Source organism: Oncorhynchus mykiss, chromosome 17, assembly GCF_057628025.1.
Source record: "Oncorhynchus mykiss isolate SJ-2025 chromosome 17, ASM5762802v1, whole genome shotgun sequence".
In the NCBI taxonomy this organism is placed as follows: domain Eukaryota; kingdom Metazoa; phylum Chordata; class Actinopteri; order Salmoniformes; family Salmonidae; genus Oncorhynchus; species Oncorhynchus mykiss.
In genome coordinates, this window is record NC_143038.1 from 13,612,082 (window position 1) to 13,628,213 (window position 16,132).

At 41.9% G+C, this 16,132-nt stretch overlaps 1 protein-coding gene across 1 annotated transcript; it reads left to right on the forward strand.

Annotated features, from left to right (window-relative positions):
• Nucleotides 1-10,016: 10,016 nt before the first annotated feature.
• Nucleotides 10,017-14,396, forward strand: LOC110493734 (ETAA1 activator of ATR kinase). Its single transcript, XM_021568169.3, has 6 exons — nucleotides 10,017-10,329; nucleotides 10,687-10,821; nucleotides 10,943-11,022; nucleotides 11,265-11,374; nucleotides 11,459-13,173; nucleotides 13,644-14,396. The coding sequence occupies exons 1-6, from the start codon at nucleotides 10,188-10,190 to the stop codon at nucleotides 13,766-13,768; spliced, it is 2,307 nt and encodes a 768-aa protein (XP_021423844.3). The 5' UTR covers nucleotides 10,017-10,187; the 3' UTR covers nucleotides 13,769-14,396.
• The last annotated feature ends 1,736 nt before the right edge of the window (nucleotides 14,397-16,132 follow it).

The window sequence follows — 16,132 nt, forward strand, 5'->3', positions numbered from 1 at the left end:
TCTTAGCAGCTTTTGATGCACTATCCATGTTAAGTTTATCGTATTGCTTGTCATTTATTTTTAGCCTGGTTTTTGTTGTTGTTTTTTTTACTAATGTATGGATATGGGATCACATGTCACCTTGTCCCCAAGCTAATTGCTATTCCAGATAAAGATCCGGCTGGTGGATGAGTCGGCACAACATGTACCATTAGATACATTATGCTGCAAGATGTTTGTAGGCTATAGCAGGACAACACCCCTGTTCTGAAAGTCCTCTTCAACTCCATTAACTTTTTACATCTCTCTGATGGTAGAGCACTTTACGTTCATCTCTCAGGGGCGCAAGCAAGTGGAGAAATAGTGTCCATAAAAGTTGCACAGATGGATGAAACAGTCTTATGAAGACCAATATGACAGTAGTGGGAAATGTAATATCTCAAATCTGTACAGTCAAAATAAAAGCAACTATTGCCAAAGACGGGATCATCTCAGCTTTTCATTGCGGTGCGGTGATTGCAGGCCGGTTCCCGATAGTCTAGTAAAGATTCTCCATAAATTGAAACAGCCCTTGGCCTGGAAGAGCCAAGCAGGCTTCACTCTGCCTCCGAAGGAACTGTCCCGGGAACCAGATATGAAATGAGTCTGGGAAACAAGTTATGCTGTTGTACAGACCACAGTGCTCAGTGGAACCTCTCAGAGTAGACCTGAGACTGTATTCATAAAGCAACTCAGAGTAGACCTGAGACTGTATTCATAAAGCAACTCAGAGTAGACCTGAGACTGTATTCATAAAGCAACTCAGAGTAGACCTGATACTGTATTCATAAAGCAACTCAGAGTAGACCTGAGACTGTATTCATAAAGCAACTCAGATTAGACGTGAGACTGTATTTATAAAGCAACTCAGAGTAGACCTGATACTGTATTCATAAAGCAACTCAGAGTAGACCTGAGACTGTATTCATAAAGCAACTCAGAGTAGACCTGAGACTGTATTCATAAAGCAACTCAGAGTAGGAGTGCTGTTTTACACTCAGGTCTCCCCTGTAATGTCATACATTGTGATCTAAAAGACAAAACTGGTGCTAGATTAGCACTCATTTTCTGAAACGCTTTATGGATGCAGGTAGGTGTAAGATCATGGCACGACAGGTGGCCTGGAGGTTGAATAATAACGGTGCTTCCTGAACATGCTTTATTGCAGACCCTTGCTATTACAGTGTTGTTTTTAAGAACGCCCTAACAAGCTAATTTGATTGAAATGGGTTCTGCTGCTGTACTTGAACGTATCCTAGGATTTCCATGTTAGGAAATGAAACAAAACCTGAACGAACCACGTTCTCAATCATCCATCCCATGTAGGACCTATGTGCTCTGTTAAGAGTCAAGTTTGGACACTTCCTGCTTTCAGTGGCGGAGTACTGCTTTAGCCAAACTCAAACACAATAAGGCAATCACTGTGCATGCAGTGTTCGTTGCTTTAAGCATCGTTTAAGGATGGCTGGAGATCTCACTGGCACCTCTTGACATGACTGACAAATGCTGCCCTTTTCCCTCAGGACACACAACTTTATTGAGCCGTGTTCCGTGTCTCCCATTCATACTTCCCACAATACTAGGAACTCAAAGCCATATGACATGCATTGCATTACATTACGTTACAATAGCTCAGACCAGTCAGTGGCAATAAATGCTGTATTAAACTCAACCTAAACACACGCATATTTGACAATGAAGCGAATAAGTGGACACTTTCAGGGGTAACTTTTTTGGAGTGCTTTCAGTTGGATCTGACTGAACCACTTATTATGTAATTTATGGTCCAGTAATGAAACTGTAGTCGAGAGTCATTTGCACACATTAAAGTGTGTGTTGAAGTGGAAATCTAAAGGGGGCTCTCGAAACATTATATTTCAAGTGCAGAGTGGGTAAACGGTACGCTGACGCTCGGGGAGACTTAACAAATGTGTTTACCGATGATGTTCCGTTTCAAGCGTGGCCAAGGGTTTAGCTGCACATCTCCCACTATGAAAAGTGATTCCGATAGTCAAAGGAAGACATTCAATGCGGTTGTGACATCGTGTCTCGCTCGGTTGTTTTTTTTTATAGCTTCATCTGGCTTCTTCTCTGAGTCAAGTGCCAACCCCCATGTTTCATTAAGTTAAATGTTTTTCTATTTAAAAGTGCTTCATGCTTTTCTCAAGTGACATTCTTTCCAGAAATATCCTTGTTTTTCAGCAGTTAAGCAATGACTCCACTGTTATGAATTAGGAAATCTTTTTTTCTTGATCACTTTGAAATGATTTTTTCTTTCGTTCTGGATGACACAATTTCGGGACAAATGTTTCCACGGAAGCAGACATTTTCCAGTTTTGGGGGAATTCTGAGATTCTTAAAGGCAGCAAATCGCAAAAGCGGCCTTTGCTAAACTGTCTTTTTTTTCTCTCTCAACAAAGCACCCTATACAGTAGACCTGTATAAATTGCCTAATTTCTCTAATTTTATTCTTCAAATAAATGTGGCCGAAACACATTGACATTTTCTTGGCAGCTTGGTTAAAAATACCAGGAAAATAAAAAAATAAACCCGTTGCAGCTCTCCGGAATAATTATCATCCACAGAGACCGTTACGTTGATATACTTTATGAGACAAGAGTTACGTCCCCACAAGCTTTGGGGGCACCCAACCCACAATAAAAATATATGTTTTTTGGGGGAAAGGGGTTGGAGTCCCCACAGAGGTCAGGCCCCCCAGATAGCATATGGACATGTCAGAAGCCAAGAAAGAAATGTTTAGAATTAGAGGAAATTCACTTTAAGGCTCATGGCAAAATATGTAGAATCACAGGAAATTAGCTCAGAGATTCTTGAAAGTTGGGACAATCTTTGTTTGGTAGGGAAAGTTGGTGGTTGAAGATATCCCTCCAGTGGTGTGGGGGCTGTGCTTTGGCAAAGTGGGTGGGGTTATATCCTTCCTGTTTGGCCCTGTCCTCGGATGGGGCCACAGTGTCTCCTGACCCCTCCTGTCTCAGCCTCCAGTATTTATGCTGCAGTAGTTTATGTGTCGGGGGCTAGGGTCAGTTTGTTATATCTGGAGTACTTCTCCTGTCCTATTCGGTGTCCTGTGTGAATCTAAGTGTGCGTTCTCTAATTCTCTCCTTCTCTCTTTCTTTCTCTCTCTCGGAGGACCTGAGCCCTAGGACCATGCCCCAGGACTACCTGACATGATGACTCCTTGCTGTCCCCAGTCCACCTGGCCGTGCTGCTGCTCCAGTTTCAACTGTTCTGCCTTATTATTATTCGACCATGCTGGTCATTTATGAACATTTGAACATCTTGGCCATGTTCTGTTATAATCTCCACCCGGCACAGCCAGAAGAGGACTGGCCACCCCACATAGCCTGGTTCCTCTCTAGGTTTCTTCCTAGGTTTTGGCCTTTCTAGGGAGTTTTTCCTAGCCACCGTGCTTCTACACCTGCATTGCTTGCTGTTTGGGGTTTTAGGCTGGGTTTCTGTACAGCACTTTGAGATATCAGCTGATGTACGAAGGGCTATATAAATACATTTGATTTGATTTGATTTGATTACATAATTTAATATTCATATTTACATTTGGGATAATTTTATAATGGAAAAGATTTGTTTGAGAATTTTCTAAATACTTTCAATATTATTCACTTCCATGTCGGCTCTATGCCTGTGTAACCGATGTGAAATGGCTAGCTAGTTAGCGGTGGTGCGCGCTAATAGCGTTTCAATCGGTGACATCACTCGCTCTGAGGCCTTGATGCTTCGTGGATGTCAGTTGTTGATGTGTGCAGAGGGACCCTGGTTCGAGCCCGGGGCGAGGGGACGGAAGCTATACTGTTACACCTGTAAATGCCCTTATCCGGCCAAAGGATCCCTGTTAAAAACTCTCCAAAAAAAGTGTTTAAAATTCTAAAAACTGGCAAAGCTGCCGGCTCAGACGTCATCCCTAGCCGCGTCCTCAGAGCATGCGCAGACCAGCTGGCTGGTGTGTTTACAGACATATTCAATCAATCCCTATCCCAGTCTGCTGTTCCCACATGCTTCAAAAGGGCCACCATTGTTCCTGTTCCCAAAAAAGCTAAGGTAACTGAGTTAAACGACTATCGCTCCGTAGCACTCACTTCCGTCATGAAGTGCTTTGAGAGACTAGTCGAGGATCATATCACCTCCACCCTACTTGACACCCAAGACCTACTCCAATTTGCTTACCGCCTCGATAGGTCCACAGACAACGCAATCACAATCACACTGCACAATGCCCTAACCCATCTGGACAAGAGGTATACCTCTTAGTCAGCCACCAATTATGCAAGTTCTCCCACTTAAAAAGATGAGAGAGGCCTGTCATTTTCATTATAGGTACACTTCAACTATGAAAGACACAATGAGAGGAAAAAAATCCAGAAAATCACATTGTAGGATTTTTAATGAATTTATTTGCAAATTATGGTGGAAAATAAGTATTTGGTCAATAACAAAAGTTTATCTCAATACTTTGTTATATACCCTTTGTTGGCAATGACAGAGGTCAAACGTTTTCTGTAAGTCTTCACAAGGTTTTCACACACTGTTGTTGATATTTTGGCCCATTCCTCCATGCAGATCTCCTCTAGAGCAGTGATGTTTTGGGGCTGTTGCTGGGCAACACAGACTTTCAACTCCCTCCAAAGATTTTCTATGGGGTTGAGATCTGGAGACTGGCTAGGCCACTCCAGGACATTCAAATGCTTCTTACGAAGCCACTCCTTCATTGCCCGGGCGGTGTGTTTGGGATCATTGTCATGCTGAAAGACCCAGCAACGTTTCATCTTCAATGCCCTTGCTGATGGAAGGAGGTTTTCACTCAAAATCTCACGATACATGGCCCCATTCATTCTTTCCTTTACACGGATCAGTCGTCCTGGTCCCTTTGCAGAAAAACAGCCCCAAAGCATGATGTTTCCACCCCCATGCTTCACAGTAGGTATGGTGTTCTTTGGATGCAACTCAGCATTCTTTGTCCTCCAAACACGACGAGTTGAGTTTTTACCAAAAAGTTATATTTTGGTTTCATCTGACCATATGACATTCTCCCAATCTTCTTCTGGATCATCCAAATGCTCTCTAGCAAACTTCAGACGGGCCTGGACACGTACTGGCTTAAGCAGGGGGACACGTCTGGCACTGCAGGATTTGAGTCCCTGGCGGCGTAGTGTGTTACTGATGGTAGGCTTTGTTACTTTGGTCCCAGCTCTCTGCAGGTCATTCACTAGGTCCCCCTGTGTGGTTCTGGGATTTTTGCTCACTGTTCTTGTGATCATTTTGACCCCACAGGGTGAGATCTTGCGTGGATCCGCAGATCGAGGGAGATTATCAGTGGTCTTGTATGTCTTCCATTTCCTAATAATTGCTCCCACAGTTGATTTCTTCAAACCAAGCTGCTTACCTATTGCGGATTCAGTCATCCCAGCCTGGTGCAGGTCTACAATTTTGTTTCTGGTGTCCTTTGACAGCTCTTTGGTCTTGGCCATAGTGGAGTTTGGAGTGTGACTGTTTGAGGCTGTGGACAGGTGTCATTTATACTGATAACAAGTTCAAACAGGTGCCATTAATACAGGTAACGAGTGGAGGACAGAGGAGCCTCTTAAAGAAGAAGTTACAGGTCTGTGAGAGCCAGACATCTTGCTTGTTTGTAGGTGACCAAATGCTTATTTTCCACCATAATTTGCAAATAAATTCATTAAAAATCCTACAATGTGATTTTCTGGATTTTTTTTCTCATTTTGTCTGTCATAGTTGAAGTGTACCTATGATGAAAATTACAGGCCTCTCTCATCTTTTTAAGTGGGAGAACTTTCACAATTGGTGGCTGACCAACTGTACATATTCTTATTCATTCTTTCATACTTGTAAGGTAAGGTAGTTATTGTGAAATTGTTAGATTACTTGTTTGATATTACCACACGGCCGGAACTAGAAGCACAATCATTTCGCTACACTCGCATTAACATCTGCTAACCATGTGTATACGACCAACAAAACCAACAAAACTCGGTCAGATTTGTCTAAAATCCTAAATTACACTGAAAAAATATATAAATGCAACAAAAAAGTGTTAGTTAAAGTGTTAGTCCCATGTTTCATGAGCTGAAATAAAATATCCCAGAAATGTCACACACTAAAAGCTTATTTCTCTCAAATTCTGTGCACAAATTTGTTTACATCACTGTTAATGAGCATTTCTACTTTACCAAGATTAATCCATCCACTTGACAGGTGTGGCATATCAAGAAGTTGATTAAACAGCGTGATCATTACACAGGTGCACCTTGTGCAGGGGACAATAAAAGGCCACTAAAATGTACATGTTTGTCATACAACACAATGCCACAGATGTCTGGAGTTTTGAGGGAGCGTGCAATTGGCATGCTGACTGCAGGAATGTCCACCTGAGCTGTTGCCAGAGAACATAATATTCATTTCTCTACCATAAGCCTCCTCCAACTCTGTTTTAGAGAATTTGGCAGAACGTTCAACCAGCCTCACAACTGCAGTCCATGTGTAACCACGCCGGCCGAGGACCTCCACATCCGGCTTCTTCACCTGCGGGATCGTCTGAGACCAGCCATCTGGACAGCTGATGAAACTGAGGAATATTTCTGTCTGTAATAAAGCCCTTTTGGAGGGAAAAACTCATTCTGATTGACTGGGCCTGACTCCCAGCCTATGACCTCCAAGGCCCACCCATGGCTGCGCCCCTGCCCAGTCATGTGAAATCCATAGATTAGGGCCTAATGAATTTATTTCAATTGACTGATTTCCTTTATAAACTGTTACTCAGTAAAATCATTGAAATTGTTGCATGTTGCATTTATATTTTTCTTCAGTATATAATAAGGAATGAGCAGGGCCAGCTATACCACAAGGACCCCTTATTCTTTTATTTATTTCACCTTTATTTAACCAGGTAGGCTAGTTGAGAACAAGTTCTCATTTGCAACTGCGACCTGGCCAAGATGAAGCAAAGCAGTGTCACACAGATAACAACATAGAGTTACACATGGAGTAAACAATAAACAAGCCAATAACACAATAAACAAGTCAATGACACAGTAGAAAAAATAAAGTATATATACAGTGTGTGCAAAAAGCATGAGGAGGTAGGCAATAAATAGGCCATAGGAGCGAATAATTACAATTTAGCAGATTAACACTGGAGTGATAAATGAGCAGATGATGATGTGCAAGTAGAGATACTAGTGTGCAAAAGAACAGAAAAGTAAATAAAATAAAAACAGTATAGGGATGAGGTAGGTAGATTGGGTGGGTCTATACAGATGGACTATGTACAGCTGCAGCAATCGGTTAGCTGCTCGGATAGTTGATGTTTAAAGTTGGTGAGGGAAATAAAAGTCTCCAACTTCAGCGATTTTTGCAATTCTTTCCAGTCACTGGCAGCAGAGAACTGGAAGGAAAGGTGGCCAAATGAGGTGTTGGCTTTGGGGATGATCAGTGAGATATACCTGCTGGAATGTGTGCCAAGGGTAGCTGTTGTTATCGTGACTAGTGAATTGAGATAAGGCGGAGCTTTACCTAGCATAGACTTATAGATGACCTGGAGCCAGTGGGTCTGGCGACTAATATGTAGCAAGGGCCAGCCGACTAGAGCATACAGGTCGCAGTGGTGGGTGGTATAAGGTGATTTGGTAACAAAACGGATGGCACTGTGATAGACTGCTACCAGTTTGCTGAGTAGAGTATTGGAAGCTATTTTGTAGATGACATCGCCGAAGTCGAGGATCGGTAGGATAGTCAGTTTTACTAGGGTAAGTTTGGCGGCGTGAGTGGAGGAGGCTTTGTTGCGAAATAGAAAGCTGATTCTTTGATTTTGGATTGGATATGTTTAATATGAGTCTGGAAGGAGAGTTTACAGTCTAACCAGACACCTATGTATTTATAGTTGTCCACATATTCTAGGTCGGAACGTACAGGGTGGTGATGCTAGTCGGGCGGGCGGGTGCGGGCAGCGAACGGTTGAAACATAGAAAACTATGTTATTTATAGTTTTATTTATTTGTGTAGCATAAAACATATCAACCAATCAATGTACATGCAAAAACACAGATACTACAGTAAACAAACAATTAGGAAAATCTCCCTGCAATAGAGCATGCTGGGAAATATTATATATGGTTCTATGTAGAACCATTCTTACCTTCCAAAGAATCATCAAAGAACCCTTCATCGGCAAAAACAGTTCTTAGGATGATAAAGGTTCTAGGTAGAACCCTTTGCCTTACAAAGAACCCTTGTCTTCCAAAAAAGGTTATTCTGATCAAAACTGTTCTCGGTAGAACCCTTTCTCTCCGCAAAGAACCCTTTTGGAACCCTTTATTCCTAAGAGTGTAGGCCTAAGTAGACAATGATTGAGTAGAGATTACAAAACATCATCTGAGGCGGCTCTAAAGAGATCTGCTAACCTGAAAGGTCTGTGCTCTTAAATTAGAGCCTGGGCCATTGTCACGGCTCACATTTTAAATATTTTTTGGGAAAACGTTATTTAGCCCCAATAGAAGCCTACCCACTCTAATGCAAAAAACAGGTATGTACCTTTTTCCCCCTGACAGCACGGCGATGGATTGTTTTTCAGTGCATAGAAACACAAAGTTTTCTTTAGCACAGCAGGGTATTCTATTCCGAGGCACCCTCCATGAAATATCGTGCATATCTGTCCTTGGACAGGAGCCAGTTGCAGTGGTATGGCATTTCAAAGTGAAGGGATGTTGATGAATGCTAGGGGTTTCGTCACAGTCCGGAATCACCAAGGGATACATAACTAACTCCACCCTCGTTGGAAGCTCAACAGTGTGTAAACACACAGAAGTAGCCTAGAGGAGCCAGCAAATATTTGGCTTATTCTATATGTCCAGATTATCACCCATTGCAGCCTGCAAGGACTTACATTTATCTGTATGCTTATATCTTGCCGTTCAAATGTATGCCCACTGGTTTCTGATGAACCCCCACACTGCCAGTGGAAAGCACTCAGGCACAAGAGGAGCAGACAGTGCTGGAGTTCGCTCAGAAATTCCACCAAACTACCACAGCTGTTACTGTGATCTGCAATATGCTCCATTCACACCAATGACATTCCCCTAATGAACTCACCAATTAGTGCTTCGCCATTAGGTGCCATATAATCACCTATGGCTAGATAAACAAATGAAGTACGGTCAATGTGTTGAGGTTTGGGGCTCTGTACAGTCATGGTATTCCCTCCAAGGCAAATGACATTTTGGTTTTGAATTTTCCAACAAAAGAGGCCACCAAGGCATCTCCTGGCTGTGGGTTTGACGCTTCATACCTAAATTGGAAGTGACGGGCCTATGGCCCCTGCTCTTTCATCTCACTATCATTTGGGCGGAATGTTCACATTTGGTGTGACAGAAGGTGTTACTGTGACTTTTCACCATGCTGTAGCAGCAGACATTGCCTCCAGTCTTTTCTGAGAAAGAGCCTGATGAGGCCCATATGAAATATATTATAGGAGCCACCGACAAAAATGGAAATACAATTCATACAATTTCTCATAAGTTATTTTTTTTTCAAGAACAAAAAAGGAAAAAAGTGAAATGTCCATTGCTTGTTTGAAATGTAAAAAAATATACTTTATCCATTTACATTAAAGTTACATTAAAAAAAAATAATAATAATAGGCCAACTGTAGTAAGTAAAGGGGGCGGGTGGGAAGATGGGCTTGATGATAACGGACACCATGGCTTCAGAGAAAGCTGTGCCATAAAGATATAGACCACATAATACACATGGACTATGCTATTGAATATATACATAAATAATAATAATAATAATAATGTAATGTATCCTTTATTTAACCAAATGTAACAAAATAATTCATAACAAATCTAACATTTCCAATTCGGAACAGTAGCTATTTTAGTTGTATGTTGTCGTTGTATCTCTATGCATGCTTGTATTTGATGCGCAGCAACAACGCAAATTGGATTCCCTCGGAAAAAGAAAACGTTCTGAAACGGAAGTCGAACTGAATCATGGGAACAACATGGCGGAATGTTTGAATCGCTGACGTTGTTCCAAAACAACTTGTCTACATTTCGCTATTACATATTTAAATACATTCTGGTACCTACATATCTTTATATAAAGTTTCACTATAAATGCCAGTTACTGTCCCTGCGAACAATATGACAGACGAGAGCAAGCAAGGTGGAGGGAAACCGAAAACAAACAGACTGAGAAGAAGCCCCAAACAAACGCAAGCAACTCCATCTCTCATTGATTTTCCAAAAACCTGTCAAGGTCAGTAGCTTGATGTGTTGAAATGACCAGCCACTGATTCAGCTAAGTAGCTAGCTAAATAGCTATTCCTGTAGCCCGTAAGCTATGAAAACAGCGTATTAGCTATGTAACGTACTACTAATGTTACTTGTGCTAGCTAGTTAGCGTATATAACATTAGCTATGTTCTAGCTAGATGGTGCCCAAAGCTAGCTAGCTAGTAGCTGAGTAAACGCCACTCCATGTTGAATGAAGTTTAGTTTGCTAGCTAGCTAGGAGTTAATGGCATGTAGCTAGCTACTTTTTTAGTTTAGCTAGTTAGTTAGCTAACTGTTACCACGTGTGCCAATTACATAATCATTCACATATCTAACATCAGATTTCAAGACGCCAACTCGTGTGACAAGATCAAGATACAGCAATGTATTCAACAAAGGAGAGTCACCAATGAATGAATCAGAACTTCAACAGGATATCATTTGGGATGCCACTTCCCCTTCACCCCTTAGGACAGGTAATTAATTATATTTACATGTCAATATAACTAACTATACATGTAGCCGGGCTAAGCAGTGTTACATTTTTTAAGTTTACCTCAGCTTATCTGTCTTAACTTTTTTCATGTTCCTTCTTAGTTAGCAAAAGAGGCAAGAAGTACTCTGCAAATGTTGGAATTGTGGACATTTCCGAAATCGTCAACAGGATAGCTCCCAAGGTTGGTAACACTCTGTCTAGCTAGCCACAAGTGTGCCATCAAATACATTTTTAAAAATGTTCAAACTAGAACAATGTTCATTACTAGACCCAGTGATGTGATTTTTCTCATACTTCATCATATAGCCAATCTTCTTCATTGGGCTCTTTTAGTATAGTGCTGTTCAATACTCACAGATACTATGTTATGTTGCTCTGAAATATTTACTGTATTAATATTTGGTATAATTGATCTTATTTAAGCATGGGAGACCTCTAGTTCCGGAGTCATCCTTGCTCCAGTGGATTGGAGACAGTGCTATTCCCTGCACCCCAGAGATGCAGCAGCCCAGGGCCAAGAAGAAATCTCCAAGGTACTCCCCAAGACAACATAACAGTTATTAGAACAGAGCTTGTCACTTGCAAATATCTACATTTTTATTTTTCCCCCCCTACAGGCCAAATGGAGTGGATGACCTTTTAAAGTTGGCGAAACAGTTTGATTTCAACATGTTAAGGCAAGACGAAGAACAAGTCAATGATATGCACGAGCAGAGTTTGGAGCTTCTGTCAGACTCGGAGGACATATTGAATTTAGATGGCAACGAGAACCAGCCTCCGCCCTTACTGAGTAATGTCACACCTGAAAGCGCACAGTCCGCCCTTAAAACAAACAGCACGGGAAACTCTAAAGACCAGATACCCCCTGACCATGAGATGGAAGATGATATGGATTTTTTATTTGATGGACCAACTCAACACATAAGTGGTAACTTAAGTCAGAATTCATTGCCTCGGTCCTTGGAGGTGAAGACTGCTCCCACTGTGTCCTCCAAAGTCATTCCTGGAAAATATCCAGATTCCATACATGGCCACACTTCGACCGTCTCCTCATCGCATCCTGTCAAAAGAAGCTCAGGAAATAATAACTTTGACGATGACTGGGAAAATGATGATTTGCTGGATGACTCGCTGGTTTTTGAGATGACCCAAAACCCAGACCTCTTTGCCACTCCTAATCATTGTTCAACCCAAAGAGGGTCGAATGAAACAAAACATGAAAACATCAACCCCTCAGCCATTTCCAAAAATGCTCTTCAAGGAAGTAGAGACATAAAACCAGCTATGTCTAAAGGACAGAATGAAACTGTGAAAAACAGAAAATCCTTCATGCTTGAAGCAAATCCTAATGTACAAGCGAAAAGTATCCTCTCAGAGGCATTACCAAAAGCAGGGAATGTCCCCGACACTGTCAAACCAGCACCACATAGGAACGTACAGCAAAACCAACCAAGTCTCGTTCCAACCAACAAAGCTCAGTCTATGGAGTCCAGTAACCAACTAAGCCAGCAAACGCAACACCAGTCTAATGGAATAAAGGCTTGGCCGCAGGTGCCTCTTTTTCAAAGTACATCGAGCTCAACCAGCTCAAGCACAAAAACTTCCAACTCTTATTCAACGTGGCCCCTTCAGGTTGATAATAGCTCTTACCACAAGCCCACAGAGAACAACAATATGAAGGGAACAAGTGTCATCAAGGCCCCAGCTAGCCACATCGTTATTCCAGAGGACGACTTGGACTCTCTCTTTGCTTCTGACTCCATCTGGGATGACGATGACCTATTGTGTCAAGCATGTGATAACCTGGAAAGCCAGGTACAGAGCATGGAGGACCCTGTTATCACACACACCCAATCCCTGCCCAGTAATCAGATGGAAAGACAGATGTTTGTCCCTGTCTCTGCATCTTTGAATAGCAGCAGATCCAATGTAAATCAAACGACCGAGACCACACAATCCAAATATCCCAACATTTCAGTTTATTCACAATCGGCCCCCGGGAACGGTAGCACTTTCACCCACTCTTTCAATAACAACAAAGTACCTGTTACTGTGGTCTCTGGTTGTAAAAGACCGAGTTACAATTCCTCAGCTGGAAATGTTACCGCTAACTCCACGTATAGGCTACAGAACCCTGCAGCAGGAGAAGGGACATACCAAAGTACTCGGGTCAAAAGCACTTGTGTAGCTGGGAGCACATCTAATCAACAAGTCACTGGGAGTGGAGCGCGGCTGTCGTCATTCCCGTCACCTGTCTATGTGACTGAAACCCCCACTCGGTTCAGCTTTAAGAGACCGTCTGGCTGCACGTCCATCCCTGTGACCAACAAAGGTAAGCTACCGTGAGTTGTCTGAGACGGCAAATAAATGTGTTATGCAGCTGTGAAAAAGGCACGAATCTCAACTTGAAACGTGTAAGCGCATTGACGTCAATGCTTATTTTATGAGGTTAATGCTATTTGGGGCTATTTGATATTTGGGGCAGCAGGTAGCCTAGTGGTTAGAACATTGGGCCAGTAACCGAAAGGTTGCTAGATCGAATCCCAGAGCTAAAATCTGTCGTTCTGCCCCTAAACAAGACAGGTTCCTAGGCTGTCATTGTAAGTAAGAATTTGTTCTTAACTGACTTGCCTAGTTAAATAAAGGTTCAATTTTAAGCATTTACTCACATTCATTTCACCCCAGAATACTAAGCCCTTCTATTGCTGTGATAAAATAGTAATATTCATTAGACTTGTACTTCACTGAGAGTCAATGATGGTGTAACCCTCCTTGACTCAACTGCTTATCATTTTTTTTCAGCTTTCGCTTCAACCCAAGCAGCTGGGAAATGTTCTGTGGTGGAGATTGAACTGAAGAAACAGCAGGCCATGGAGAGGAGACGGCAACGGATGCAGACGGCCCACAACCTAAGGGCTCCAACCTGATTCTGGTACAGTGCACATATACAAGAAGATTCCGAATTATAGTTGGACAGTGTTGGCTTACTCTAAACGCTGACTTGTGCTAGACTGACCATACAGAGCTCTTGAAAGTAAACCTACTATAGAGTTGTTGTAGCCTCGTACTACCATAATGATCTCTTAGCAAAACAGAATGTAAGCTCGCTAGTCCAGGATGGTTGTACGAGGCTAGAGCTGCTGTGCCTTTATCTCATAATTACATCACTCAATCCATTCCTGAATAAGATTTTAGTAGTAGTAATATAAATGTTATTTACATGAATGTATTAACACAACTGTTAATAAATCAACTTTTTTTTAAAAATAAACAAACCTCTTTTCAGGGAGTATGTTATCAGTTGTGTTTGCAGAGTAGGCTAAGCATTTTCATTATATTGTATATCAGTTGTGTAAATTACATAGCATCACAAAATGAGCAGTTTTCTGACATAAAACACGAGTCGCCTTGTGCTCAGTCAGAAAAACTATCATGTTTTATATATTTTATCTTGTTTTTTTTACATTGTTTATATGTTTGTCATCTGCACAATAATGAAACTGCCTCAAAAGATGGCACACAGATATTAAAGTTGCAAAAGGATCCCCCCCTTTACCAGACAATACTGTGTTGTGTACAGCAGTGACATCTAGTGTCCTTTTGTTTCTGTGTCATGGAAGGTCACGCTTCCTTTAGCATACCATCATTTCTTCTTGTGGAATACAACAATTGAGTGTAACAAAACTACTGTCACTACTCACAAAATAACCAGTATGATGCAACAGTCAACACAGTACAATGAGCTCCTTTAGAACCGGCACACACAGTAATGAGTAGTGCTTTCAACAGAGATGGCCTACGTCCCCAAATGGCACCCTATTCCCTGTAGTGCACTACTTTTGACCAGGGCCCATAGGGAACTAAATAGGGAGTGGTGTGCCGTTTTAAGATGCACACATGGTTTAAGGCTTGTTTATACCATGTGCTAACATCTATCCTTTCTTGATCTTATCCACATTTTGATTGTGCCCACATAGCTGTTGCATCTACACATGCAAGTAAAATGTCTCGTCTGTCAACATGGTGACCAGATATCCCGGTATGTACATGTACGTATGTAAAAAAAAAAAATGACGGATATTCTTTCAATATGTTAATCTATTAATTTTAAGACAATTAATTTATAGACCTGTATAATGATGATTTCAATGGCTTGATCATCCAGATCAGTTTACACTTGATTGATATCCAGCTACAATGGTTCCCGACTACCTCCGGAGTTGGTCAGGAAGATCTGATCACAATTAGATAACAATGTGTCTTAATTGTCTACACCTGTCTAAAAATGTGGACAAATCAGAATGTGGACAAGAAAATAACAATTGATACCTGTTAGAACCAGGTATAAACAGGGCTTTAGGAAGGTTTGAAAGCGGTTAGCCTTCGACTACACCATACATGCAGTTTGGTAGAGCGTGTGAGTAGAGACCTGAACCCTTTCAGCGTCCTGTAACTTGGGATCTTATGAATCCTTCAGCCATAGTCGAATTTCAGTTTGCACTGTGGGAGCCTCAGGATCTGGCCCTGACTGAACAGTCCGCTCGTTTGGATTTGGCCCCACTTCAATCACATCCACACCATGTATCACTGTATTACATAGATCCTTTACACTCGGTCATTCGAGGAGCTGTATTGGTCTGCCTGCAAGCTCTGCTCACCATGTTGATGGAACAAACCATAGACATTAGAGACAAAGGAATATTAATGTAATGTATATGGTAAACCCTTCAATCCAGCGCAGATAGACACACACCACTCAAAACCATGAGGGAATCTTACTGTTAAAGTGATGCTCCAGGGATTTTGGAGGTAGTGCTTATGAGCTAAACATTTTTTTAAATATATTTTGTGAATTTGTAAGTGCTTAAGATCCGGGACTGCATCTTTAATTCTACCAAGCTTGACAAACCATTCAACCCAGCACACACACCACTGTGCATTTCAGTTTCATTCGAGGAGTGCTCCGAGGCACCTTGCTCGGCAGCCCAGCCCTATGCAGTCAACCCATCCGGACGGACTCGTCAGGTCCAATCATTAGTAGGCTGGCAGCTGTCTGATGGAGAGGCTTGCTCCCCACCCCGGCTGGGGCGCATGTAAGGAGAGTCGCATTATCATCAGACCGGTGTGTAACTGTACCGGTAGTCTGGGTGCACAGCATTGTTGCTGCAAATCAGTGGCACCAAGATGCCAATCTCCTACCTACTGGACATACAATGCTATTGTTTCATTTTTTTTAAAATATCTGTAAAGGGATTTGACTAAACCCTCTTGCCAAATGTAAATAATATTTC